At 39.6% G+C, this 26513-nt stretch overlaps 1 protein-coding gene across 1 annotated transcript; it reads left to right on the forward strand.

Moving 5' to 3' along the window:
• Window positions 1-239: 239 nt before the first annotated feature.
• Window positions 240-18386, forward strand: SYAP1 (synapse associated protein 1). The gene is made up of 9 exons (XM_049834181.1): window positions 240-525; window positions 5074-5192; window positions 7326-7392; window positions 8989-9062; window positions 9413-9552; window positions 11281-11426; window positions 14581-14639; window positions 15641-15788; window positions 17343-18386. The coding sequence occupies exons 1-9, from the start codon at window positions 324-326 to the stop codon at window positions 17468-17470; spliced, it is 1083 nt and encodes a 360-aa protein (XP_049690138.1). The 5' UTR covers window positions 240-323; the 3' UTR covers window positions 17471-18386.
• Window positions 18387-26513: the final 8127 nt, after the last annotated feature.

The raw sequence follows: 26513 nt of genomic DNA on the forward strand, positions 1-26513 counted from the left end.
GGCGGCCAGGCCAGGCCAGGCCAGGCCAGCCCGGCCCCTCACGGCCCGCAGCGGCCCAGCCCGCCGCTTCCCGCCGGGGCGCGGCTCTGTCACGCCAGGCCCGGGCCGGCGCGCGCGCTTCCCGCCCCTCCGCCGGCGGCGGTGGCGGCTTGGCCCCTCCCACCCCGGTCCGCTGCCCCGCCTATTCCCCGCCCCCTGCGGCGGCGCGGCCGCCGCCCTTCCTCCGCGAACGGGGCGGAAGTGGCGTATGCGGAAGGAGCGGCCGGCTGGCCTGCTCGGAGCGCCCGTTAACGGCCGAGAGCGGCCGCCGCCGCCGCCCCGCCATGTTGCGCGGCCTGGGCAGCTGGCTGGGGCTGGAGCGGGCAGGTGAGGAGAAGCTGCTGCCGGCTGAGGAGAGGAGCAGCCCCGTGGAGGAGGAAGAGGAGGAGGCGGCGGCAGACGCGGAGGCGGCCGTGCGGACCTCGGAGCAGGCGGAGCTGCAGGCGGACTCGGAGGCGCTCCTCAGCCAGGCCAAGGGACTCGGCAGTGAGTGTCCTGTCCTGCCCTGCCCCTCCCGCACACATCGCCGCGGGGGCCCCTTCGTGCGGGGGAGAGGGTTGAGTGAAAGGGGGGCTTCGGTGCTGGAGAGGTGTGTCGCGCCCAGGCGTCCTCACGCGGGGAGTGCTGCTGTGGGTCGGGTTTTAAAAGAAAAAAAAAACACCACAAAAACAAAAACGTGGTCTTGGCAGTAAAACTCCTCGCGTGTGGTGAGAGAGTAGCACGGGGTGGCAACTGGAGGAGGGAAGGTAGACCGGATTAATGCGTGCTTAGAGGAGAAGTCACTGGTACTGACCAGTGGTACTTCAAGCGAAGCTGTGGTCAAGCTAAACAATTAGACAGGTTTTAAGATGAGTTAAGCACGTTTGTTCTCAATTCAGCAAACGTAAAAGAAAAACCGCTTTTTGGCTAAATAGCAACAACTCTTAACATAGCTTGCACAGTGACGTGAAATGGGGAATGCAAGTTTATGAGGTGACCTGAAGGCTTTTTTGAAAAAATAAAAAAACCTGGAGCATATCTTTCCGGATGTAAATGCTAATTCAGGTTAGGCTAGCTAGTTTGGAAAATTATCTCGGTGAAAAGTTCTGAAAGTCATTGCTTCCTACCCTTTTCTATCTTATATTTTCAAATATCTTTGTTTTGCAGCTCTTCTAAATCACGTCTGTTAACTGCAGTCTGTAGCATGCACAACTACCATGTGTTTTGCAGGGTGGAGTTTTTCATACAGCTTGTCCAGTCTCTTCCACAGTTCTGAAAGGATCCTGTGCAATTGATAAAGCTGGAATTCTCTAATTTCATCTTCATTTTTTCTGCATTTCAGAGATTCGTTTTGAATAGCAGTTACTGGCAATGAGAAATATTTGATTGAGTTGCTAACGATTCTGTGCACTGTTAAAGGATGTTGCCTCACTGGAAATCAAAAACATTAAAAAAACCAAAACCTGGATGTTTAAAATATGAACCAAGCAAATGGCTGGAAATGTTCCTTTCAGTTATCATCTTTTTCAGAATTGTTACTAAATAAACAGCATTTCTTTAAGTATCTGTTCTCTTGTCACTATGGGAGAAGTGAAGTGTAGGTAGTACAGTTCTGTACTCGTTGCTAAAGTATGGGTTTTTTACTGGTGCTCTGAAATGCTGGATCGATATCATCTGAAAGGTTAGTCTGAGATGGTTCTTTACTGTGCTTTGCCTTGGGCTATCTGAGCTGCAGCAGTTTATCTGTGTAGTTTGGTCAAATACTCTTCTGGCTGTTGTAAATCGATCCTAATCTGGTAGGCACTCTGCTTGTTCAGGAAGGGAAAAAAGACTTCGAATTTCAGGGGAAGTATAAGTATTGACTGTTACAGATATAAAGGTCCGTCCCATAATTTGCTCTGGAAGTGAAAATTTGCTTTAGTTAATCCATGGATTCATCATCTGTGACACCAGAGAAGATTGCGGTAGGAAGGCTTTTTTATAAGGATTTGGCCGTCACTGTTTTAACACGTGGTAACTCTAGAAACATCTGCATGACTAACAACCAGGGTAGCTGCGTGGAAAGACTGCCCTAGCACATAAAGAATTTTACTGGTAAAACTGAAGCCTTACATACATTATTTTTTGCTCGTTATTGCATCATTGCAAAGGTTAGGAGAGTTTGTCAATGTGAACTAATAAAAATACTGCTAGATACATATGGTTAATACAGGCATAATTATAAGAGGGAGGGAAAGTTTCTTGGCCGTCTTAAAGTGGAAGTGTTGCTTTCCACCACTAATTCTGTTTTTCTAAGGCCAAGTACCACCTCTGAGGTTTTTTAAGTACCTTAGTTCAGAAGAATATTTGCCCTTGATGGAAATAAAAAGCATTTTGCTCTTCAGACAGGTTCCAGGACAGGCCAAAACCACTTTGCCCAACAATACCAAAACGTTGCTGGACAGCAAATGTTTCAGCACCTTTTGCACCTAAAACAATTGCATATGAGAGAGTTTCCAGGGATACATAAAACCACCAATAAAAGCTGGTAGGGAGGAAACAATCTGGTAGGCTGCTGCTTCCTCTACTGTCATAAGGGGGATAGTATATGTGTCTCTATCTAAAGTGTAGAATATAGGACTTTTTTTTTTTTTTTTATACAATGTGAAGCATGTGATGGGTTATAAAGCCTGATAACAGATATAAAAGATGCTAGCAAGTACTTGAAGGAAGTTTGGTTGCCACCACTCTGTGGCTTATAAGTGGAAGTTGCATATAAAAAACCTGGCTTGTTTAAGGGCTGGCTAGACCTCTGCATGTTTCAGTATTGATTTGGTGATATTGTAAAGAGAGAATTTTATGCATCACAAAGAACAGTCAGCTTTCCAAAAACTGCCATAAATGTTCCAAAGTAACTCATTCTAACAGTGGCTAACAACTGTGTTAAAACAACTCGCTTGTTTTTTGCATGATAAGGTTATTTCATACATTTCTAACCCATAAGGGAACTGGAATTTTTGTGAGGTCTTGAGAAGGAAGGTGGGTTTTGTTTGTTTGAAACAGAAGTGCTGGTTGGTGGTTGTTTTGATGGTTTTGTTTTATTTTTTTTAGAAGTCCCCTGTATAAAAGTCAAAGTTGATTTTCTGGAATAACTAAAATATTCTTACCATTTCACATGCTTTGCATTCCTACTAATGCATCAAATATGTCTTTGATAGTTACTATGCAGTTTAGATCCACCATTGCTACTTCTAACCTTAGAATTAGAAGAGAATAGACTATTTCAGTGGGAAAGGACCTACAACTAACATCTAGTCCAAGTGCCTGACCACTTCAGGGCTGACCAAAAGTTAAAGCATGTTGTTAAGAGCATTGTCCAAATGCCTCTTGAACACTAACAGGCTTGGGGCATCGACCACCTCTCTAGGAAGCCTGTTCCAGGGTTCGACCACCCTCTCAGTAAAGAAATGCTTCCTCATGTCCAGTCTGAACCTCCCCTGCTGCAGCTTTGAACCATTCCTGTCGTGTCCTGTCACTGGATCCCAGGGAGAAGAGCTCAGCACCTCCCTCTCCATGTCCCCTCTTCGGGAAGCTGTAGAGAGCCATGAGGTCACCCCTCAGCCTTCTTTCCTCCAAGCTAGACGAGCCCAAAGTCCTCAGCCACTCCTCACAGGACATTCCTTCCAGCCCTGTCACCAGCTTTGTTGCCATCCTCTGAACGCCTTCACGGACCTTCACATCCTTCTTAAATTGTGCGGCCCAGCACCGCACACAGTAATCAAGGCAAGGCCATACCAACGCTGCATACAGCGGGATAATCCCCTCTTTTGACAGGGTGGTCATGCTGTGTTTGATGCCCCCCAGGATGGGGTTTGCCCTCTTGGCTGCCAGGGCACACTACTGGCTCCTGTTGAGCCTGCTGCCAACCAGCACCCCCAGATCCCTTTCTGCAGGGCTGCTCTCCAGCCACCTCCTCTCCCAACTTATAACTTGTGCCTGGTGTTACTCTGTCCCAGTTGCAGAATCTGGCATTTATTCCTGTTAAATTTCATGCCATTGATCATTGCCCAATGCTCCAATCTATCTAGGTCCTTCTGCAATTATTATATCATTGTATTTACTACGGCACTTGCCAATATTATTGTATATTCAGTTACTGTGGTATTACAGTCATAATACAACTGTTCAGACGTAATAAAGTGTTTGTGGCATAAACAATACCAATGTTGTTTTAAGATCCTTTGTCAATAAACTGATGCTTAATGTTTCTGAAGGTTTGTGATATGCATCTTGTTGCTTGCAAGTTTGTTCTCCTTAATTAAAAGTGAACAGTACAATGCAACTGCCCATGCTAGGTAGTTCTTTCCCTGCCACCTTTCTTCACTTCAGCACTGCTAATATAAAAAATGCTAGTTAGTCTTCGGAAGTATTTGTTACTGCTGTTCTGACGCTGAACATACTCCTAAAAACAAGCAAGCAGGGCCACAGCGCTTCTCATGGAGCTAAAAAGAGGAAGACAATGCAAAACAGAAAAGGGCAAACATCAAGAGAAAGCTTCTATCTTAAGACTTTTGAAGGTATCTCAAGTGTTACTTGCATGAAATTTTTCATGCATTTGCTGCCTTACTTCATGAGACTTCATTGTGCATGTTGATATTCTTAAATATATAATTCTGTTTTAATCCTGTTGCTGAAGTTACTTTATTGCTTAATGTCTCCAAAATACTTAAATGAAATTAGGAAAGAAACATTGCTTCAGAAAATTCATTGGAAAGCAGTATTTCAAAGACCATTAGGAATGTATGATTTAGTAAACAAGGTTCATGTGTATAAGTTTGGTTTACAGAAGGTTGTGGTCAAACATACAGTTTGATCATCATCACTAAAGAATATGAACTAGAAAAGCATAAATGGGGTTTTAGGAGTTCTTTGTAGGCCAGAAGCTGGGTTAATTGATTTTGAAAGAAGCTTTCCAGTAAGTATCCAAATGTCTAAAGAGAAAGGAAAATAAGTCTAGTAAGATAAGTGGATATAAAGAAGGCTTTTCTCAGGTCTTTCTCTTCTCATCTGTGAAAGGTTACCTCTTCAGTTTTGCCACTGCTGCTACAAAAAAGATAACTGAATCCGTTGCTGAAACAGCACAGTCGATAAAGAAGTCTGTAGAAGAAGGAAAAATCGACAGTATCATTGATAAGGTAACTTTATTTCTAGATACTTGATCCGAAAGATCTGTTCGCTTACTGTTGTTGTAACACATGGCAAATCTGGCATGTGATAACATTTTTTTTAAGCTGACTTTAGGAATTATGTATTTGAAGAGCAGGTATCTCCTGTCACAATAAATGATGCGACTGAAATGTTTATTCAGGGCAGACATGCTACAAAATGGTCACTCTGCTTTACTTGGCACTGCACCTGTCTTCCATTCCTTAAGGATGTAGAAAGACTTTCACTGCAGAAAGGCCAGAAGAAAATACAAAAAATGCTGACATAGGAGGAAAGGCTGGAAGAATTAGTAGACAGGCAGTTGGGGGATGTCTGGGAGATGTGTGGGTTTGGTTTTTTGCCCCAGTTTATTTAGGTTGAAAGAAGAATGCTATAGCTTGCATCTTAAATGCATCTGCGAAGCAAGATTCAGAATTAGGTCAGCTTTGTGGATGTCGTATGCGAAGACCCTAGAGCTTTACAGGCACAGTTTCATGGAGACCCAGTGAGTTAATGGAATAGCTTACTACTGTCCTGTTCTTTTCCCAACTCCGACCCTGCAGCTTGTCTCTTGCCCTCCCTGTTCCTGGCTGCCAGCTCCAGCTGCTTAACTTCTGCCAGCAAGTGTTCTTCCAGTGCTTTTAAGTCACAAGCTTGGCAGGAAGAAAAAAAGAAAAAGGCAGGAATAAGTGCTATGTAGTGTTTTGCTGTGTTTGTTAGCGAGGGTAGCTTGGAAGGGGAAGGGGACTGGCCAAAACCAAGCCAGCTGTAGTGGGACTGTGCATCCAGGAGCGTCAGATGTGGGAGACGCAGCCAGACTCCTCATCCTGCTCCTGTCTCAGACACCCCTTCAGGGGAACTGAAGTGTTGGTGCCTTTTTTTTTTTTTTTAAATACAGTGAAATTCAATTTCTTGATATAATTAGTGTTCATGTTGTCTTCCAAATTAATCATCAGATGACGCTTTTAAAGTTATGCTATGATCGAATTTTGTCTCCAGATTTCATTGACTTTTTAGTGACAACTGTCTACATATAATAGCAGAGTTATATTTCCTACTACAGTATATTAGAGTCTAATGTAATTTTGATCTACATCAAAAAGGAAAAATCAAGTAAGAAGGTTATTTGGTAATTTAATATGCAAATAATCATGCTCATAAGAAACTGTAGCTAAGTACCTACAGCATATTTTATGCATAAAATACCATTTTCTTTTTTCTGTGAATGCCTTAGAGTAATATGAATTTTCTGTTTTGACTAATAAGTTTACATATAGGAGAAACAGGATTATAGCTATATCATCGTAAAGCTTTTTTCTTATACCATATAAATTATTTTATTCCATAAATACCAAAAATTCATATAACTTACAATCAGGAGGAACCACAATGATCTATTTGTATAATGGGCAACACCACAGTTCTCTCACTGATGTTAATCTTGAACTGAAATGCTGGGTTGTTGAAGGAAAAAAAAAATCATAGGAATTTATCAGGATTTAGCTTGAAGATTTGCATGCTTTTTGGCAACTTGTTAAGCCAAAGACCTCACTGCATAAAATTTGTATTTTGAGAGCAGTATTCATTTCTAGCTTCATGGGGTTTTTGCCTCTGCTTTCAACTACAGAACAACATTTGCATTGTTACTTCTAGATTATGGCATGCTGACTTCTGAGACCATTCTTCATTTTTTAATTCTAAATTCAGTATAGGATATTTCTGAATGTAGTTTAATGCTTTTAAAACATGTTTGAGTAAGTTGAAACAGTCTATGTTGTCTGTATTTGATATGGTAAGGCAGTAAGTGTATATGCATAGTATGCTGATGTTTGAATTATCAGCTAGGATTTTCCTTTTTTTTTTTTTTTTGGTCCCTGAACTTGATAAAACTATAAATATAATCTTGAAAACCTACACAACAGTTTAAACTTTTAAAGGCAAAATTGAATGTTTCAGTAAAGGAGAATGTATGATTTACATGAAACACCTTTAATTAACTTAGAAAAAGGGCCACCCATGATATAAGAATATGATCCTGTAATGTATTTGAAAGCACTTTCTGAGTGAACATGAAACAAGAGGAATGATTTTTTTTTATTGTTGTTCCATAATTTTTATTTTAGACAATTATCGGAGATTTTCAGAAGGAACAGAAAAAATTTGTCCAAGAGCAGCAAACAAAAAAATCAGGTAACGTATGCTTTTTTGATAATACATAATGTTACATGAGCTAGAACTTGCTGGAAGCTGGATGATTGAGCTGTAGCTAAACAATCTATCAAAACTCTTTATTAAAGAAAACTGTTTAATGAAACACATTATGGCAGAACTTAACATATATCGTGGAATAGGAAGATGACATTTTTAAGTGAGGGTAGTGTTACATTATCTAGTTGGTTTAGATTTGCTTTTTTAACCAAATTCAGCTTTATGAAATTAACTCAAAGATCACTGTGCTAGCAAAGCTGATCTCTTATTGTTGTTTTGAATGTTAAGCCTGTGTATTTATTGAAAACAGGCATGCTGATTACTTTTGAGCTTTAGCAATCATGTCACATTTTCGTAATTAAATTAAAAACATGGGTTAGGGTTTGCACTATAGTATTTAATTAGTTTTGCTGTAGGAGTTGCTCTGCTTACATTAAAGGCTTAATTGCTCTTTTGCTTTCCCATAAATCATTTGCTTTATAATTATCTGTGATCTAAATCCTTTGAGTTATCCACCCATGTACTATTGACATCAGTGGATCTATTTGGGAGTTTAAAATAAACACAATTTTTTTTTTACATTGCATTTCATCATTGGGTTTTATCTCTTTTAATGTGTTACCTGAACGCAATAAGCAGCAAGGCTGCTTACATGATTGCGTTGTCTGTGTTTCTTTTTGTCTCTGTTAGTAAACTTTGGCATCTGTTAATGTATTTCTACAAGCTTCATGAAAATAGGTAGCTAGATAGGTGAAAGAAGGAGTAACAGATGGCCTAACAGAAAGAAACATTACCATGAGGTGTGAATCCATGTGGGTGAAAGATCTTGCTGATATCAGGTGCATAGGCAAATAAGCATTGTTAGTTTAAGTGCACAAGAATTATTTGTTAACTGTTACAGATGCATCACGATGTCTCTGTAGGCTGAATTTGTATTGACAGTGAAGAGATTAATAGATTTCTATACATCTACAATTGTTTATTTTCCTCTGTGTACAGCTTACAGAACTATTTTGGAAGTATCTGTGTAAATATGTAAATCAGCTGAACTTGAGTATGTTATTCAGTGTATAACATCTTGTAATTTATAAAAAACTTGTAACTTATTTTTCTCCATCATTAAAGAATTGGTATCTTCTGGGTGTTAGAAAATTAATACAATAGTAAGTGATTTTGAAAACTTTGTCTAAACTAAGTTTATGTGTTTAAAGTGAATCTAGAAATTTCTATGTGCAGGCAGCTTAACCAGTTCTACAGCACTGCTTCAGTGACTAAACTAAGAGGCACCAACTTCTGACTGGTGCACACTTTAAAGAAATCCCCACAGTTTTAGATTTACAATAACAGAAATCAGCAACCGGCAAATTTTTTTTTAATTTTTTTTTTTTACCTCTGATAAGCAAAGATCTATTCCTAGAGTTTCTCTCTTATGCCGTGAGTTTAGGAAAAAGGAACAATGAATTGGCTTACTGATGTAAGTCTGCTTATTTTTGTGACGTTATATGTTACTTTATGTAAGGTGATTTATTTTTTTTTAAAGTAATACACATGCAATTATTTTCCTCCTTTCAATAACAGAAGCAGCAGTACCTCCCTGGGTAGACAGCAATGAAGAAGAGACAATTCAACAACAAATACTGGCCTTATCAGCAGTAAGTATTTCATTTCCTGTAAGATTTTAAATTTTTCTGTTGGAGAGGTTAAAACATCCTTTTCCTCCCCCCAAAGTAAGTTTGGCTGGCATTATTAAATTATGTATTTTCAATATACTACTTTTAATGTGTCTGCCACTGCACTGATCATGGCAAGAGTAAATAGTTCTTTCAGTATCAACTTGAGCCAAAGTAGATCCCCAATATAATTTTTTATTTTTATAAAGGCTTTACAGCTTTGTAGTATGATGGAATTATGAGAGAAGTGGGATTGCTTTGCTGGTCTTGTGTGTGAAATATGATACCCTTTTTCTGATATCAGCTAATGACCATAAATATGTTCTTCAAAGGATAAACGAAATTTTCTGCGGGATCCTCCAGCAGGCGTGCAGTTTAATTTTGACTTTGATCAAATGTACCCTGTTGCAATGGTGATGTTACAAGAAGATGAACTTCTCAATAGGATGAGGTTTGATCTCGTTCCCAAACAGTAAGTAATTTCTGCTGGTAACTATGTATTGTTGTACTTTTAATGTGTTTGTAAACATTCGTAAATTACTCCTTTTTCTTTTCACTTCTTTCAATTCTTTCTTTATGTACTTCCTCTGTATATATTTTACATCTGTTAATTTCACATGCATGTAATACTGCACATGCATTGCGGTTTAGCAGTTGGAGGAAAGAACAGAAGTAGATTTGTTAGACATTCAGAAGTAATAAGGGCCTGTTGACTTAAGAGTGGGAGAGGCCTTAAATTTTTCCATGTCCAGTGTGCTAAATTAATTGAAAATCTTTTTTCCAAACAAAGGTAAAAGCAGCAACAAAAATGTTCAGATCTGTTGGTGTAACTGACACCCAGAAACATTAGAGATAGTCAGAGGTCCCCTGGAGACATGGTAAAAGAATGCATCACAAAACAGCAGCAACGCAAGGAAAAAAAAACTGGTTTTGAATAGGCAATGGAAAAAGCTCTGTGTTGCGACTGCCTTCCTTCTAGTGGACCTAACTAAAAGATCCATAAGGTCTTTGTGCCAGCAGTTATGGCCTGTTCCAGTATGGCTTCTTGATCCCAGCTTTATTCCAGTGCTGTTCTCCATCCTTGTCCAGCCCCAGACTCTGCTCCTAAAGCTTGTTTCACAGGTAAACTTTCTTGTTAAGTAGGAGTTGCCAACATTAATCTCCTTGTCTAAGGATGGAAACGGGAAAGAAAACATCTTTTTTTTGTGAGCTTTTCTCTCTTAAATCTCCTCCTTTCATGAACCTTCCCAGCTCCTCATTTTATTTACCTCCTTCCCTGCTGTTCTTTGCTGCTGTCAGTCCTACAGCTCTGCCCCTATTCTAAGTCTTCATCAGATCTGTCTCTGATAGTCCATCTTCAGCCTCTGGTCATGCTGTCCTTGCGTATACTGCCACATTGCTTAATAGGGTTTTTTTCCTGTTCTGAATCTCAATAGTCACTGTTTGCCTGAATGGGAAGGAAGGTAACTTCACTCTCTTCTTTCTTTCTTTCTTGACCTATGTACCTTCCTCCCCACAGGCCTTGCCATTTCTGACTTCTCTTCCCTCTGGGTTAAAGTTGGGTCTTTTCTTGCTTGCTGGAGGATTATCAGAGGGAAATGTTACCTAAGAAATGGGGTAGTCTCCCATTTATCAGAGCTGGTTGTTTCCAAGATGGCAGTTTCCAGTTACTGAAGGTCCTGCAGACATGCTGAGAGATGTGAAGGTAGTGGAATAGTTCTGCTGCAATCTGTGAACAGCTTTTGCCTATAGATCAAAGAGGTTCCATGTCAGGTCTAGGGAAGATGTAGGTGAATATAGTTTGGCAATGATAAGAGTGTTGGTTTTAGAGAGGAAGTAAAGAGAACAGGGTTATTTGGCTTGTTGGGATTGTTTAGATAATTTGGCAAGAGAGATGGAATGGCATTATATTTTTCTAAGTTGTATATTGCTACATGCTGTTAAGCTTTTTCTGAAGTCATATCATTATTATTATTATGTTCAAGTCCATTGTAGTTGTCTTGTAAGAGATCAAGAACTTCTACAATGATGGATTTTTTTTTAAACTGTGTTAATGTCACAAATACCTTTTTTAAATTTGTACTTAAATGGCAGCTATGTCTACTCCTTCCCTCTGCATATTTAATTTTATTTCATTGCTAGGTTGTAAAAGGAAGCATATTTCCAAATGTAGTAATCAAAATCTGTTTGTCCTCTCTAGTGTAAAGGAGGAGGTGTTCTGGAGAAATTATTTCTACAGGGTGTCCCTAATTAAACAGTCTGCGCAACTCACTGCACTTGCAGCTCAACAGCAAGCAGTAGGAAAAGAAGAGAACAAAGGCAGAGAAGAGGATATCCAACTGAAAGGTATGGGAAGGATTTGTTTAGCACAGCTTGTTAAGTTAGTCATGCATGCCGACTGTATACACCAGGTGATATCGAATTTTTATCCTTGATTTCCTAATAGGGAATCAGGGCTTCTCTCACCATACTTCATGTGTTTGTCCAGATGGGGGAGGAGGAGGCTCTAGTGCTTTTAGGCCACTTTCCAATTTCAGCCAACTTTATCAGTAGAGTGGAAACCCCAAGAGATGAAATTTTGTACTTGGCTTGTAACAGCTCAAGACCACTAGCGGTCTCTGGTGTGCTTTTTTTATTTGTCAGAAAGAAGTAGGGGGTACCTTTAGTTCACCTGATAAGGCAGTAGGTACTAACCAACCCAGCCAGCTGGCACATGGTTTACTCTTGGCTTTTGCTTAGGTTTCAGGCCAAAGAGAACTTAGTGAGCGATATGAGGGTAGAATTACTGTGGTGGTGAAGGCAGACACACATGCAGGATGTGGAAAGGCCCACAATGTGTTGTAGAAATGGAGGAAGATGGGGACCAGGAGTCTACCTGGCATTCAACCTTGAGATGAAAAAGCCACTTCAATGTAGGCGTCTTCAGTTACATTGATCAGTTTATACAGATGATTCTTACTGACCCTCTTATGAACCACTGGGCATCTGCATGCAAACAAATTCTGCAAGCGGGAATATATGCAGCTTAAAGAGTATAAAGCAGTTACTGGCAAAGACACAAAGATAACTAGGAGCTCATTAAATCTTAGCTTAAGCTAGGTACACTCACCACCCTGGTAGGACACCTGAAGAATTTTGGCAGGCTGTTTTGATTTCTGCTTCTGCATATCATTGCTTCAGTAAACCAATTTCAGAAGAAAAGAAGGCTGCTGCTGTTGTGGCTGACTGGCTAGTCAGATTAAAGTTACTCTGTCATTAATTACAGAGCTAAAGGCTTCCTATATGCCAGCTAAATAAGTAGGTAAATGAGCGGTCTTCAACTGTAAGTTCCTAGGGCAGCATAGCCTTTTTTTTTTTTTTACTAGTACTCACATTTGCCAAACTATGGCTGTTTTAATTGAAGTGTCTCAGCTCTACAGGAGAGATGGCAACCGACCCTATGAACAACAAAACTGTTATCTTTGAGTCGTCCAAACCCTTGGAAATTGCCAAAGAGAAAGTTGCTGGAGAGTACCCAAAGAGTTATTCTAGTAAAATTACCATTGTGATTGAAAACAAAACATACCCTCATTTAAAAAAAAAAAAAAAAAGGGGGGGGGGGCCACTGTCTTGTGGCCTGTTGTAGATCTCATACAATTCAGAAGACCAGTATAGGATATGCAGATAGATTTACTGTCCTAATGGCTGTATATTCTGTAATGGCAAAGATACATTTTGGAAAAATGTAGTAAAGACATGTTTTGTTTGATTCGAAGATTGCACAGATTTGGGAAGCTCTGAATCATGTGTTATTTTTGATTTAAGTAATCTTTTTGAAGGTTGGATTCCCTAATTGGAGGCTTAAACTGGACGTAATTGCCTGTTGGTAACTCTTCATGATGTTCAGAGTTTCTTCTTAAAGCTGACTGATGTCTATAAAATGGAATTAATTGCCTTCCATTTTTATCTCTGTCTGTCTCCTCCTTACCTGCTGTTTTCACGAAGTTAAATTAGCAAGGTTGATGTGAAAGGAAAAAAGAAGGGACAAATGGAAGACATTCCACGTTGTAGTGTAGAGACTATATAAGATCTATACAAAATGCCAAGTTCTAGTCCTTCTCCAGGTATTAGTAACTATGTACTTGAGCATGAAGTTACCCCCAGGGGCAGACAGCACAGCAGCAGTGGAGGAGATGATGCCAGGCCAGTAGATCCAGAACAGGGCTAATGGTATGTTAGTCACATCGGACTGGTGCATGGCCCAGTGCAGAGCTGCTGTGCCGCTTCTGCGTGAGAGCAGCAGATGGAGCTTGAGGCACCTCTGTAGTGCGGTGCTTTGGGCGCTCGGTGCTGAACAGCAAAGAGTTAGTGCCATGTTCTACAGCCTCCCTGAGCAGCGAGTCCTGGAGCCTCTTTGGCTGCGGTGTTGGGTGCAGTAACAGATCCTCTGAAGATTGGGAAGGGGAAGGAAGAGAGAGGATGGGACAGAGCAGTGGGCATTGAGTAGATGAGCTGTATAAGCAGTGACAGCTACCAATTAGGGAATGATTTTAATTCGAATGATCTTAATCTTAAAAATTAAACCTGAAAAAATTCCCCGCTTCAGGAATTGCTGAGTAAGCAGGAAGTGTCCATCCAGGCACACTGCAGTAAGCAGAGCTGCTTTGCATGCTTAAACAAGTAGAACTGCTAAGCAAGCACTCCATCACTACCACAACCTGCCTTGTATATATTTGATCCTGCAGCCACCCGGCTCTTTATTGTGATGTCTCTGCCCTGCTAGTTGCATGAGGAAGAAAGCTGGGGTGTTCCTTTACCTGCCAAGAATAAGATCTGTCCTTGCTTGTAAACAATTGTTGTCTTCCTAGCACCATGCTACTAAATACAGAATGGGCAGTGAGTTTTCTTAGGAAATTGGGAACAGCTTCTAGGGTTTATGTTTTTCAGCGACTTCCTTTGCCTGCGTGAAAGAAGGTAAGGCTGCAGTGTACTCTTCTTGTGTGCGTTTAGGGGCATGCATACAGATGTAGTCTGGTACACCTAAGAAATAACTAGTCCCCATGTCAGTAGTAGTACCTAACCAGAGGAGTTTGGGATCTTCTGTGAATAGGCAGAAACTGGATCTCATGACCAAATCTACACCTTTGTAACTTTAAAGATCTTGTGACGTGTGGTGCAGTCTGTAAATGTTTTATAGAAGACGTTCTTTCAGATTCCCAACTGTTCCTATTTATGTAGTTCTTTGGATCATTTTGAGGGGCAGAGGGGTTCCTGTGATTTAACTTTGGAGTCATAATGAGGAAATGGTTTGCTAAATTTGCCTTAATTAAGAATAGAAAATTGCTTCTCTTCCATTTTGTTGTTGCAAATGCTTCACCTATGGCTGAATTCAGCCTTTAACCACCAGAAGTCCTTAAAACTTAAAATACAATATTTCCTTGTACATTTAATAGCTGTGCAGATTAAATGAGGTCTTTATATACTTAAATGTAATCTACCTTTTTTCCCCCCCTCTTGACAGAAACAGTACGGCCAAAAACACCGCCTGTTACAATAAAGCCTCAAATAAAATCTCAAGAGGTAAAGATGCTGTTATATTTTAGCTGGTATCTAGTATGTGAAACTGTTACTTAAGAGGTAATTATGCATCCTTCTGAGAAAGTTGTACTATGAAACCATAATAATATAATATCTGACAGTCCTAACCTGCTGCTGTTCTGCTGTGATGCTAATTTTTAGTGCATACACTTTAAAGTAATTTTCAGTGGAAGAAAGAGTAGCTTATCTGAAGAATATTCTCATTAGTATCCTGCACATTATAATAAAACATGGTTTTACTCTGAAGGGTGACATTTCCAAAATGTTTGGAGCAGAAGGTTTGCATTGTATTTACATACAAGCAATACTTTCATGAAAATATATCTATGTACCATATTCTGTCCAAATCTTCAGCAGCTGTCAGGCTTACATACAGGAAATCTAAATGATGCACTGCAATAATGACATTATTTTATTGCAATGGCAAGAAGAGTTTTGCTTGATGCTGCAAAAACCTTTAACTTAGACACGTAATGACCCTTGTTCATTTCTGAATTGTAAAATCAGTACCAGAGAACACTCTTGGCAGAAGCAGAGCTATGCATTCACTTGCCAATAATAGGCAGTGGACTAAATCAAGCCAGAAAGATTCCAAAGAATAGTCCACTCAATCTAATTTGTGTGTAGAAAACTGTTACTGAATTGTGGTCAAAATTTAATATTGGTCTTAGATACTGTTCTAAAATACTTATGAGTTTATTATTATTTCTGAACTTTACGAAAACAGAATTGAAGTTGTTAACACAAAAAGGAGCCTAGAATGAAAAGCAGATAATTTTCAGTACAACTATCTAACATTTTTGTCTGTACAAAAATACTCTGAAAGAAAAATAGCCCATAAAGAAGAATAGTTGTCACAGTAATGCATTTGGTTTATTTTTTTGCTGGTTCTATTTAAAAGGCAGTCAGTCACATGAGTGGAAGTATTGGTGACCTTTTTTTCCTCTTTTTGGATAAGCTTATACAAAACTGTCTTACTGCAGGATGAGGAGGAGATTTCCACAAGTCCAGGTGTTTCAGAATTTGTGAGTGATGCTTTTGATGCCTGTAATCTGAATCAGGAAGACCTAAGAAAAGAAATGGAACAACTGGTGCTAGACAAAAAGAAAGAAGAGACTTCAGTAGTAGAAGGTAAAGCTATTATTACCTTCTGTATCTTAAATACAGCAATTCTAAGATAGGTTGATTTAAAAAAAAAATAATTTGTAATTCGATTTAGGAAAGTAGATTCATGACTGTTTTTCAAAGTGTATGAAACGACTTGCAATGTAATATTGCAGAAATTAATGATACTTCTCACCGCAGTCAAACCACGTCTTATACAGAATGTTAGCTGTGAGGAGTTTAAATCCAAAGAACCTAACAATTTTTAGGTGGGTCTTTTATGAATGTGACAGTGGACTATTTTTTTCTGTCTACCTCTTCCTTTCCCTGCCTTCTCTTTCACCGGTCCTTATGAGTATGAATTTTTCTTTCTTTAATTTACATCCTTGTAGGTAAAGTACAGTATTTGGAAGTCAGGCTGTGTTTTCCTCTTGTGACACCAGCTAAAAAGGCAGTATTTGCCTCAGACTGTGAGCTTGCAGATGCATCTGCTGTAAAAGGGTTACATGCATTTAGAACAGTTAAAATTTAACAAATAGCTTTGAGAATGATGAGAAGAAATAAAGAGGGGCTTATACTTAAATTATTCAGAATAACCAGTATCAGTGTAAAAAGCATAAAAACAATCTGTGATGATGTGACTGGCCATACACAATGAACAATTTACCATGAAGACACTTGTATATGTAGATGTGTACCATAATACAATTTTCAGAATTCATCTTAATAATGTGTTTTGGGTGTTGCTGAATCCTTGTTTTCTGAAATTGTTATTTTTTCCAATACATAGCCAAGCTTGAGGAATTCTAATAAATAATATTAGTTCATTGCATCTAGCTTCTTGATGGAAGTGTTTCAATAAGTCATTAATGTGTAATTTGTTCAGAGAAATCTCAGCTGGCCTTAGTGACTTGGACTATGGAATTACGTACCTTCATACCTAGGCTGAAGTACTCACCAACATGTAACACATCAGACACCCATCTCCTCCCCCATACTCTTGCATATGATAGGTAGAGCTAGTTAAAACAGAGATTAACAACACAGGAATGCCTTCTGACTCATTTTTTTGCCCCAAAGTATGAAATATTCTTACCTTTAACCCTGATTAAATGAGCTTGCCTAGCTACAAATGTCAGTGAGAATACCTGCTTCTTTTTTTAAATTATCCACAGTATTTGATCTTGATTTTTCTTTTTCTTTTTTTTTGGTAACAGTATATTCAACAAACTTAGGAACTTCTTTTTTTTTCTGGAGATTGAAAAGTGCAAAGGGAGATTCAGTTGATAGACTGGAAGACTAGGAAATGAGCTTGCAAAGGGACGCTTGTTATGACTAAGCTGTGTATTTGCTTTTTATATCTTTATTATAGTATGCACATGGGAATATAGACTTGTGTATTAATTAATTCCTGTCCATGGTCAGGAAGAAGATGAAATTTTTGAATTTTTTTTTAGTTTTTAAGGAGAATTGCCCTTAAGGGGGATGTAAGAGAGATTCAGTGCAAATTCATCTAGTTTTATATAAATAAGCAACATTCTATGTTATCAAGTTAATTCTTACAGATCATTTCTCTTGTAGAAGAAACTGCTGATTGGGAAAAAGAATTGCAACAAGAGCTTCAAGAGTATGAGGTGGTGACGGAATCCGAAAAGCGTGATGAAAACTGGGATAAAGAAATAGAAGAAATGCTGCAAGAAGAAAATTAAGCATTTTCACAAAATCACTATAACCCTAAGTTTTTTCTAAGGACTGACATGGATTTCTGCTTTCATGTTTTGCTTACAAAAGATCTTCAAAAGACATAAAAGACTCTAAAATCTTTATAATTCCCTATGGGGATACAACCAGCATTTCTGTTCTTTATATGAGCAGTTTCTGAACTTCTGCATTCTTCAGAAGAAAAAAAAAACACAAACAAAACAGACAGACACTGCAGGTTATATGTCATAATTAAAAGTGATAACATTATTACATGAAGCAACAGTCTAGTTTGAGGTATTTGGCATTTTTAGGTGGTCAAGAAGCTCAGCAAAGAGATTTCTATGAATCTCATTTTTTTTGTCTACAGCCTTCTGTTTGGCATGTAAAAATGGATGTAGTAAGTAACTAAGTCCTCGAAAATAACTCTCACCACATTTGCACTCTGATGCCTGTATAATCTGTAAATGTGTACTATTTTTAAGGTACTTGTAGCTAGTAGCTTTCTTGTGTATTTAACTTCCTTAATGTATGTAGCCAAAGAATTTATAGAAAACCCTATCAAATAACTTCTGACAATTTGTTAAAAACAACTATTTCAGACTCCAGAAGAAGTACTGATTAATTATTGATCAGGTATGATTAACTGGCAAACATTTAAGTATTTAAATAAGAACAGAGTTATTAACTGCTTGAATTGAACTGTTGTTTTTGTTAAATCATCATTTTAAGATACTGCCTTTCCCTACAGAGAGAAATGGTTTAATGCACTCTTTCTTCAGAAGACTCTCATGTTTCCATTTAATTTTGCTGTCTGACTGAGAGCAAATTAAATGTTTCTCTTTATGTTAAGTGCTGAAACTTTTCTGTAAAAACTTTGCCTGGTTTGGACATCTTTATTAAATACTGTAGATATGTATCAAATTGCCTCATTTCTTTGGAGGGAGGGCAGAGTGGGGGGCAAACATACTTCAGACACAGATTTCAAAAAATCTACTTTGTCACAGTGCTTAAGACATGGAATTTAAATAAAAAATAGTTTTCTTTAAAAGATTTTCTGATTCTTCTTAGGCATCTGGATGTTTCCTGTCGTTTTACCATTAAGTCAGTATCTTTCTGTATGTAAATGAAAACTTTGTTCTATTTGTCATATATTTCATAAACTTCTGTGACAAAACATTCATGAATTTCCAAATATAAAGGAAAAGGGGTAAAATGTAGTAGGTAGGAGCCATTAAGCACAACTGAATTATAGGCATGTTACATAGAGTAAGCTCTGTCTTAATGACATAATTCTGCAGAAAACTTTTGTAAAGAGACTGAAAACACTATAGCTGTAATTACTGAGTCAATATTCATCCTGTGGCAATTGAAAAGAGCCAAGTAGTTTAAACTGCTGTTACTATAAGAAAGGGCTATGTAAAATTGTCTCTATTAGCAGCTTGGACAGAAAGCCCTCCTGTATTTCTCATTATGGAAAATGAATTGTTTTAAACCTGCATACATTTGGCTTCTCAAATTAGTTTCTTTATTACCATATACGGTCTCAACTACAACTCATCTTAAGCACAATTTGTATTTTTACAGTGTTTTTCACTTTTAGTTAACAAATGCAAGGTAAGTCATGGTAAATAAGAGGTACTTCAGGACATTTTTATATCTGGGATTAATTAAAGGCCACAGAAGTTAGATCTGTTATGCTCCTAAAAATCAGACTACTCAAAGCTTTGTTTACTCTGCTCACAGATTTAAGTCGGAGACGTTAGGATCTGTCTGCTGTACAGTTTGACACACCACCTTCTAAAAAGATGTGTAGTTCTATTCTCATAGTGGCAAATCTTCCCTAGATGATGAAGAGCTCAAAATCACTGCTCCAAATATACGCTTTCTTAAAAACCAGCCTGATCATTCCTAGTGTTGTCAGATTATACGATGGGCTTATTTGCATGGGGTTTGTACATCAAGCCTCATCTTTCTTTTCATGTAAGCGTAGCCTATATAATGGTTATAGATACTAACCTCCACATCTGAAAAAAGATGGCTCCTACATATAAAACCTTAGTTTTCCAAGTCTCATGAAAAGCAAGTATGTTTCAAAAACAAAAACAAAAAAAACCCCACTATTTAAATTTGCATTTTAAAAGGCAATAATGTAGCAAGGCTGAACCTGACTTGAGCTCTGATATTTAAAGCCTCCTATCAGAAATCATACTAATATTTTCAAATATGCATATCTGGTTTTAACCTAGAAAGCTGAAATAAGTTTTGTGTAATCCTGCAGTTTTCAGGACTGGCCTATGTCTTTCAGTTAGGTTAGTACTACAAGTGCCCAGCAGTTTTTATTGTGGGTGGTAAGAGGGAAGGTGTCTGCATTCCACTTGTCATATGAGATGAACACAGGTAGACCTCTTGACGTTCATGGTGAATTTTGCAGGCCTTTGTAGTCCAAATCCATCATAATAATATATTTCATAAGCAAGTATGCTGTTGTTTTCTCAACAACATCATTACAAGCACTGGGATGGTGCAGATGCTAAAGTTCAGCAAAACAACAACAGTTTGAAATCAAGGACAAGGCCAACGGAAACCAAGAACAGATGTAAAGAATACCAACCTGTGGAGACAGCGTAAGAGAAAATGCAGTTGTTTAAAACATTGAGGAAAAGCAAAAAAACCAAAAAGATTGTAGACAAGTTTACTTAAAAGCAGCTAAATGTGCAGATTTTGGAATTAACCTCTGAGAAACAGGGAAAAGATTACCAGGAATCATTTGGGTTAGCTTAGAACAGCAATACAGCTTTCTTCTGAGATACCAGCATCTCCAGTTGTTCTGTGCACTGAAGCATCCTCTTCAACTACTAGTTTACTAGTCCAGTTGGTATTAGTTAATATGTGTACGGAGTTTTTTGATTCAGTAATTTGTTTGGAGGAGGAGGAAGAGGAAAGATTGTAAAATCCTGGAATAAAAAAAGCATAGTAAAAGGTTCCCCTACATTATTTGACCATTTACAGCTGTTCTCTAAACAAAGTTAAGCAAAGCTTTCAATTTCCTGAATTGTTTCAGTAAACTTTGAATTGCTGTAGTTTGTCACTTCAGTTGGGTCATAAAAGTATTTTTTTTCTCCTTGCTCTTTGGTTATCTTGCTGTTGGTTTGGTGGGGTTATGTATGTAGTACTGAAGTGCAGAATGTCAATTTTAACCTCATGCACTTAAAGAATAACCCTATGTACAGGAACGTATCACCTGACCATGAGATGCATCCTTGAACTCTTGGCCACTCGCATATTATTGACTTTGATTTTGCAATAGCTATTACATAAAAGGGAACTAAGTGTGTTTGGTTACTTAACAGTGCACTACCAAGCAAGAGCAGCTGCGTCGGGCCCTCGGTCCATGGGCTGTATCTAGAGTCTTGTTGCATGATTAGTGTCGAGAGCCGCAGCAATAATGGTCTGGGGTTTGATTCAGCAGTTTAGAAGATGTATTGTCTGGTCTGATACTATATGTCTCAGTAAGTGCTGGCTGATGTATCTACAACAACAGTACAGTAGCCTAGCCTTAAGTAATGTTATTCATTAGTAGATTTTTGTTCCAAACTACTAGTCTTCAATGCTTTTTTCCTTTGTTTTAAATGTTAGGGGGGTTTGGTTGGGTTTGGTTTTTTTAGATCAGCATTCCAACTTTTTTAAATGAAATGGTAACAGTGAATTAGTTTCTTGCCATATTTTCTTTGTATTATATTGAAGTATTTCAGAAAACAACAATTCCTACAAAAACATCAGAAGACATGCACGCCTTCATTTTCTTCTCAGTATAGCCCAGTACTAGCTCTATATATAGACATATGAAGACCATGCATATATATAAATGCAAACCCACATCTATTAGTGTGTCTAAATATATTCAAAAAATCACAATGTACTTTTCAGCTGTTACTTTTAACTAGATAGGATTGCAAGAGGAGGAGCAACCAAAATAATGATCATTAGTTTGTCACTCCATCATTTTTAATGAGACAGCACTCTGTAGAAATTATCTTGAAGAATGAATCACTTGCTTCGTTTTTTAAAAGCCTGGTTTTCATTACGGGACAAGTAGGCAATGTTTTCCTTTGCTAATTCAGGGATTCACGAAGCTATGACAAACCTCTCCAGATAAACTTAGGAGGAATGCCTAATGCAAAACTATATGGGCAGAAAGGTTATTTTATCTCAGTGTGATCCTGACAAAGTAGGAAAAGACAGAAGAAAAATGCAGTTAGTTAAGGTTTATATATAAAATTAGAAGAATAAGGATTTGATGCCTGCTTTGATATATGATGTGCTAAAGAAAACCATGTTTAGTGTGGGGGGTTTTAACTGTATGCATGCACAAAACCTTAATGCTGCAGTTGCTTTTATTTATTTGTTCTCTTAGCCATGGCTTCCATACTCAAATGTGAAGGTTTCAGAGCCAGATAAAGCTGCTGCTTCTCTGCGCTTCCTATCCTTACCAAGGAGAAATGAGCCCAATTTACCTCACAGTCCAATAATGGCCAGAGAATAGATTGATTACACCCAGCTTCTTGTCCCACTTGTTTCAGAAATGTTTTAATGCTGGCCAGGTGCCCTCTCGTGACTTTGACACCTACAATTTAAACATCAAACAGTTTTGCTTTTGCTGTATCATCACCACCTTGCATCCTGTATCGTGTGTGACAAGACTTTCAAGCCCATTGTGTGCTGGGTGGATGAAAAGTGCTGCCGTAAGAGCATTACTGGGGTGGAGAGGAGCCTCTGCAGACACGGGGTGTGGATGTGGAAACAACAATCTCAGTCGGATGTGGTGTCAAAGAATTAGTGGGCATGTGAATGAAAGAGCTGAAACCATCGCCTAAGAAGGCAAAAATACTGGCGCATAGGACCTTTCAGGTAGAGGAAATTTGTTATCGGACACACTTTGGGTCTCTCTGGCTATGGATATACCAGTCAACTGATGCGTCTGAGCACATGTTGAAAACTGAATGCCTATGAACAGAAAGACCCCTAAAAATGTTTGCCCTGAGCCAGCTAGCAATCTCTCCATCAGCCTCTGGCCACTGAGTTATTCCCAGTGGAGCTGGTGAGCAACCCAGCTTTGGAGGCTGAGGGGTACAGTAGGGAATGATCTGTGTCCCCTCGGTCTGGGTGCCAGAGGACAATCACCGGCAGATTTAACTCACAACCGCAAGCATAGCCTCTGGCTTGGCTGTCCTGCCCCAGTCCTGGCTGGTGTAACAAAGGACACCAGCAGCAGCGTTAGGGTGAGCAGCGCTGGGTTCATTGGATCCCCAGACCGACCGCCTGCCTTGTCACGGTGAGCCAAGGCTCGCCTTCAGACCCTGCTGGCCAGCATCCGAATTCTCTTTCAAAGTACATTTGCACAAACCCGTAACTGGCTATCGTTCTTATCCATACAAATGTCCAGTTCCTTTTTTAAACTACTTCATTACGTCATTGGTATTGGGGGGTAATTAATTTCTTAATGTGTTAAGGGGGGAAATCTTTCTATTTGTTTCAAATGTGCAGCTTTGTAATTTAGCTGAATGGTGTGTGACATGGGAAAACAGAAGGTCCTGACTTTGCCTTCTTTTCATCGTGTCCCACGTGTTACGTTGCTGAGACAAGCAAGTAATTTCAGACTTTTCGCTCTTGTTGTATTTTAATGGGGGCATTTTTCCATCTACCCAGTAGTTTATGACGGCGTTTCTTAGAGCTTATTTACCTTCGGCGTTCATTTTCTAGGAGGAACTTGTGACACGTGCAATAAGCACGCAGGAGAACGCACCACCCAGCTGACACATGCTGGTTTAATTTCCCGCACTACTCCTCATCCCATTCCACATGCACCCTGATGTCGGGGTTTAACCCCAGCCAGCAACTAAGCACCACGCAGCCACTCGCTCACTTCCCCCCCACCCAGTGGGATGGGGGAAAAGAATCAGAAAAAAAAAGTAAAACTCGTGGGTTGATATAAGAACAGTTTAACAGGACAGAAAGGAAGAAAATAACAATAACAATCATAAAATTACAATAATAATAATAAAAGAATTGGAATATACAAAACAAGCGGTGCACAATGCAATTGTTCACCACTCACCGACCGATGCCCAGTGAGTTCCCAAGCAGCGATCCGCCCCCCGCCCCAGCCAAGTCCTCCCAGTTTATATACTGGGCATGGCATCACATGCTATGGAATACCCCTTTGGCCAGTTTGGGTCAGCTGTCCTGGCTGTGTCCCCTCCCAACTTCTTGTGTCCCTCCAGCCTTCTTGCTGGCTGGGCATGAGAAGCTGAAAAATCCTTGACTTCATCTAAACACTACTTAGCAACAACTGAAAACATCAGTGTTATCAACATTCTTCTCATACTGAACCCAAAACATAACACTCTGTACCAGCTACTAGAAAGAAAATTAACTCTATCCCAGCCAAAACCAGGACACCTGACATCTTGTTCATTTTTATTTATAGCTGTATGTTCAGCCAGTACGTATTGGCAGTATTGTCCACGTTGGGCCCCAGGCAATTTCCCTAGTAGCCGTCACTGAATTTTAGGATCCTCTGCAGTAGAAGAGTGATTTGGGTTGTTTTTTTTTGGTTTGTTTGTATTTTTCTGTTTCCCTCCTGCCTTCATTTTCATTTTTGATTGGATATTCTGTGAAAAGTAATACTGGAAGAATTACAGTTCCTACTCGGTACTGGGGGTGAAGTGTTCCAAGAACAATTCTGGTAGTCCAGAGCTTCTTGAAAATTTCAGTGAAAGCAACTATCATAGTAATCACGAGAAAAGAACAAAATTAAATTTGGCACTGCATTTCAATAGTTTCCTGACTGCATTGCAAGTTGTAACAATGCTGTAAGAAAAGAAATGCTGTCTTTATTTCACAGCTTCTCAGCTGCCATTCTTCAAACACCTTGTTCTAGTTGTCACCCTACAGATGTGTTTAAAAAGATAATGAGGCAACTCATTTTTAGCAAGTTGCCCAGGAGTCCCCACCCCAATGAGGGCAGTGAAGTCCTCAAGAGAGGTGTCACACTGGCTGCTTAGGTGTACAGGGTTCATGAAGTTAGAGACTACTCTTAAGTGTGGTAATAACCATGTAACTTGCATGTAGATCACAAAAACAGATTACCCTGAAAATGTATAAGAAACTGATGACCCGAGGTTTTTACCAATGGATGCTTTTTTATATTCTAAATAATAATAATAGAAAAGAATTTCCTAAATCTTCTTAAAATTTCAGCTTCTTGCCTCTCAAAACATGAGACTGCTACTTTTGGTGCCCAATAATTAAGCAGCTTCTTGGCAATAGCCCTTTGGGTGGAATATCTACTTGGCTGCTCCTAGTGTATAGTCCATGACTGTTCCTCCCTCGCACGAGCAAACTCCAGCAAGGTCATTAGCAGGGCACAACTGCAAATATGTTCTCATCCTCCTGCCACTACGTGTATTTGCTCGCAGGAGTGGAATATGAATTTCCAGTACTGTTGACATGCACTTTGCTGGTAAATGCATTTCTGAGGGAAAACAGTTCACAAAAACACACAAAGAGACATAGGGAGAGAACTGTAAATGTAATTGAAAATACTAAAAGTAATTTTTTTTATTTGATTTCACATTTGTATATTCTTCAGAGGACAATAGCACAGTGAGCAATTAGCGCACTGCCGATCTGTGACTGAGTTCGGAAGCTGATGGCACCTCTCTCACCACGCCTGCATCCGCTATCCTCAAAAACCCCTAAACTTCTGTAAAAACTGACTTACTAGAAGCAGTATCTTTCTTCACAAAAGGATTATAATTGATCTGTGTCACTGTATCAGCAGAAAAAAACCTGCCAGTTCAAGCGTGAAAAGAATTACTGCTGGAAATATATTCTCTAGCATCTGGTAGTTTTTGAAGAAAGAACTACCTCATTCTCTAACATCTCTAACGGGTTTTTTGTGCCCCTTGACAGAATGGCCTCATGCCTGCTTCTGCTGCACGATGCGTGGCGACCTCTCTGGCACCCAAATTCACCAAAATAAGCTTTACCATGGATTTTATTACAGTAAAGGCTTACAGCCAGCAAGAATTCCATGGTTGTTCTATGCTGTTATCTCTGCAAGTAGCTCATATTTGTAATTAATCTTCCTTCTATTCCAAAAAGTGCCTTTCTAGGGGAGGGAAAGGAGGGCGCAAGAGTAATTTATGTTTTGCTACATACGTATACTTTCAAATAACGCTTGGGAGAAATTAAAAGTAATCCTAAATAGGGCTTTAGGATTGCACGAGCCATCCTGCAATCAACCTGAGCACATTTGGACCATGGATCTCTTGCTACTCTCAAATGGAACGGATGTGTGGAAAAAATCCTAAAGCATCAATATTACTCGGGGGGGGGGGGGGGGGGGGGGGGCAGAAAAGGGGCCCTTCCTTCTTTCTCCAAGAATCGTACCAGTATTATGCATTCTTGTAAAAGAACAAGTGTTACTTGGGGGGAGAAAAATTCCACCTACGGATCAGGATTACACCCAAAAATGTAGAATTGTTTTTCATCTTGAAATTAGATGTTGAATAGTTCCGGCAAGTACCGATTTAGGACGTAAGGACAAAATGATTTAAGCAGGCACTGCCTCACGGAAGGCACTCTGTTCAACACAAACGCCACTCCGCCTGTTGTCTGCAGTAGCGCGTGTTCGTTTAGGGAGGCCGAGAGCCGTAGTTTTATTCAGTAACGACGTGAAAGGACATAAAGGCTCCCCTCGTATTACGAAGAGGCTAAGCTGACTTCCCTGGAAAGCAGAAACATGCGTATCCCCAAGCCGTTTGCCTGCGCCCCTTCTAAGCTCCTCTCCAGCCGCCCACCAGAGGACCGGGGACCCGGCAGCGGGTCCGCAGGACGGCCTGTGTGCCTCGGCCGCCCCCTTCTTCGCGCCAGCGCTCGGCGGCGGCCCGTCTTCCACAGCAGCCAGCCAGCCCCAGGCCGGCGGCGGCCTGCCCAGTGGAGGCGAGGGCCCGCGTGGAGGCGAGGGCGGGAGCCCGCCCTCCT

The sequence above is a fragment of the Accipiter gentilis genome, chromosome 31 (assembly GCF_929443795.1).
Source record: "Accipiter gentilis chromosome 31, bAccGen1.1, whole genome shotgun sequence".
Classification (NCBI taxonomy): Eukaryota; Metazoa; Chordata; class Aves; order Accipitriformes; family Accipitridae; genus Astur; species Astur gentilis.

What these genes read in the sequence shown, in the direction of transcription:
- SYAP1 (XM_049834181.1), top strand. Translation starts at nt 324, where the DNA reads ATGTTGCGCGGCCTGGGCAGCTGGCTGGGGCTGGAGCGGGCAGGTGAG. An exon ending in GCAGCAAACAAAAAAATCAG is followed by an intron (nt 7,393 to 8,988) that starts GTAACGTATGCT and finishes TTTCAATAACAG; the next exon opens with AAGCAGCAGTACCTCCCTGG. An exon ending in TTTGATCTCGTTCCCAAACA is followed by an intron (nt 9,553 to 11,280) that starts GTAAGTAATTTC and finishes TGTCCTCTCTAG; the next exon opens with TGTAAAGGAGGAGGTGTTCT.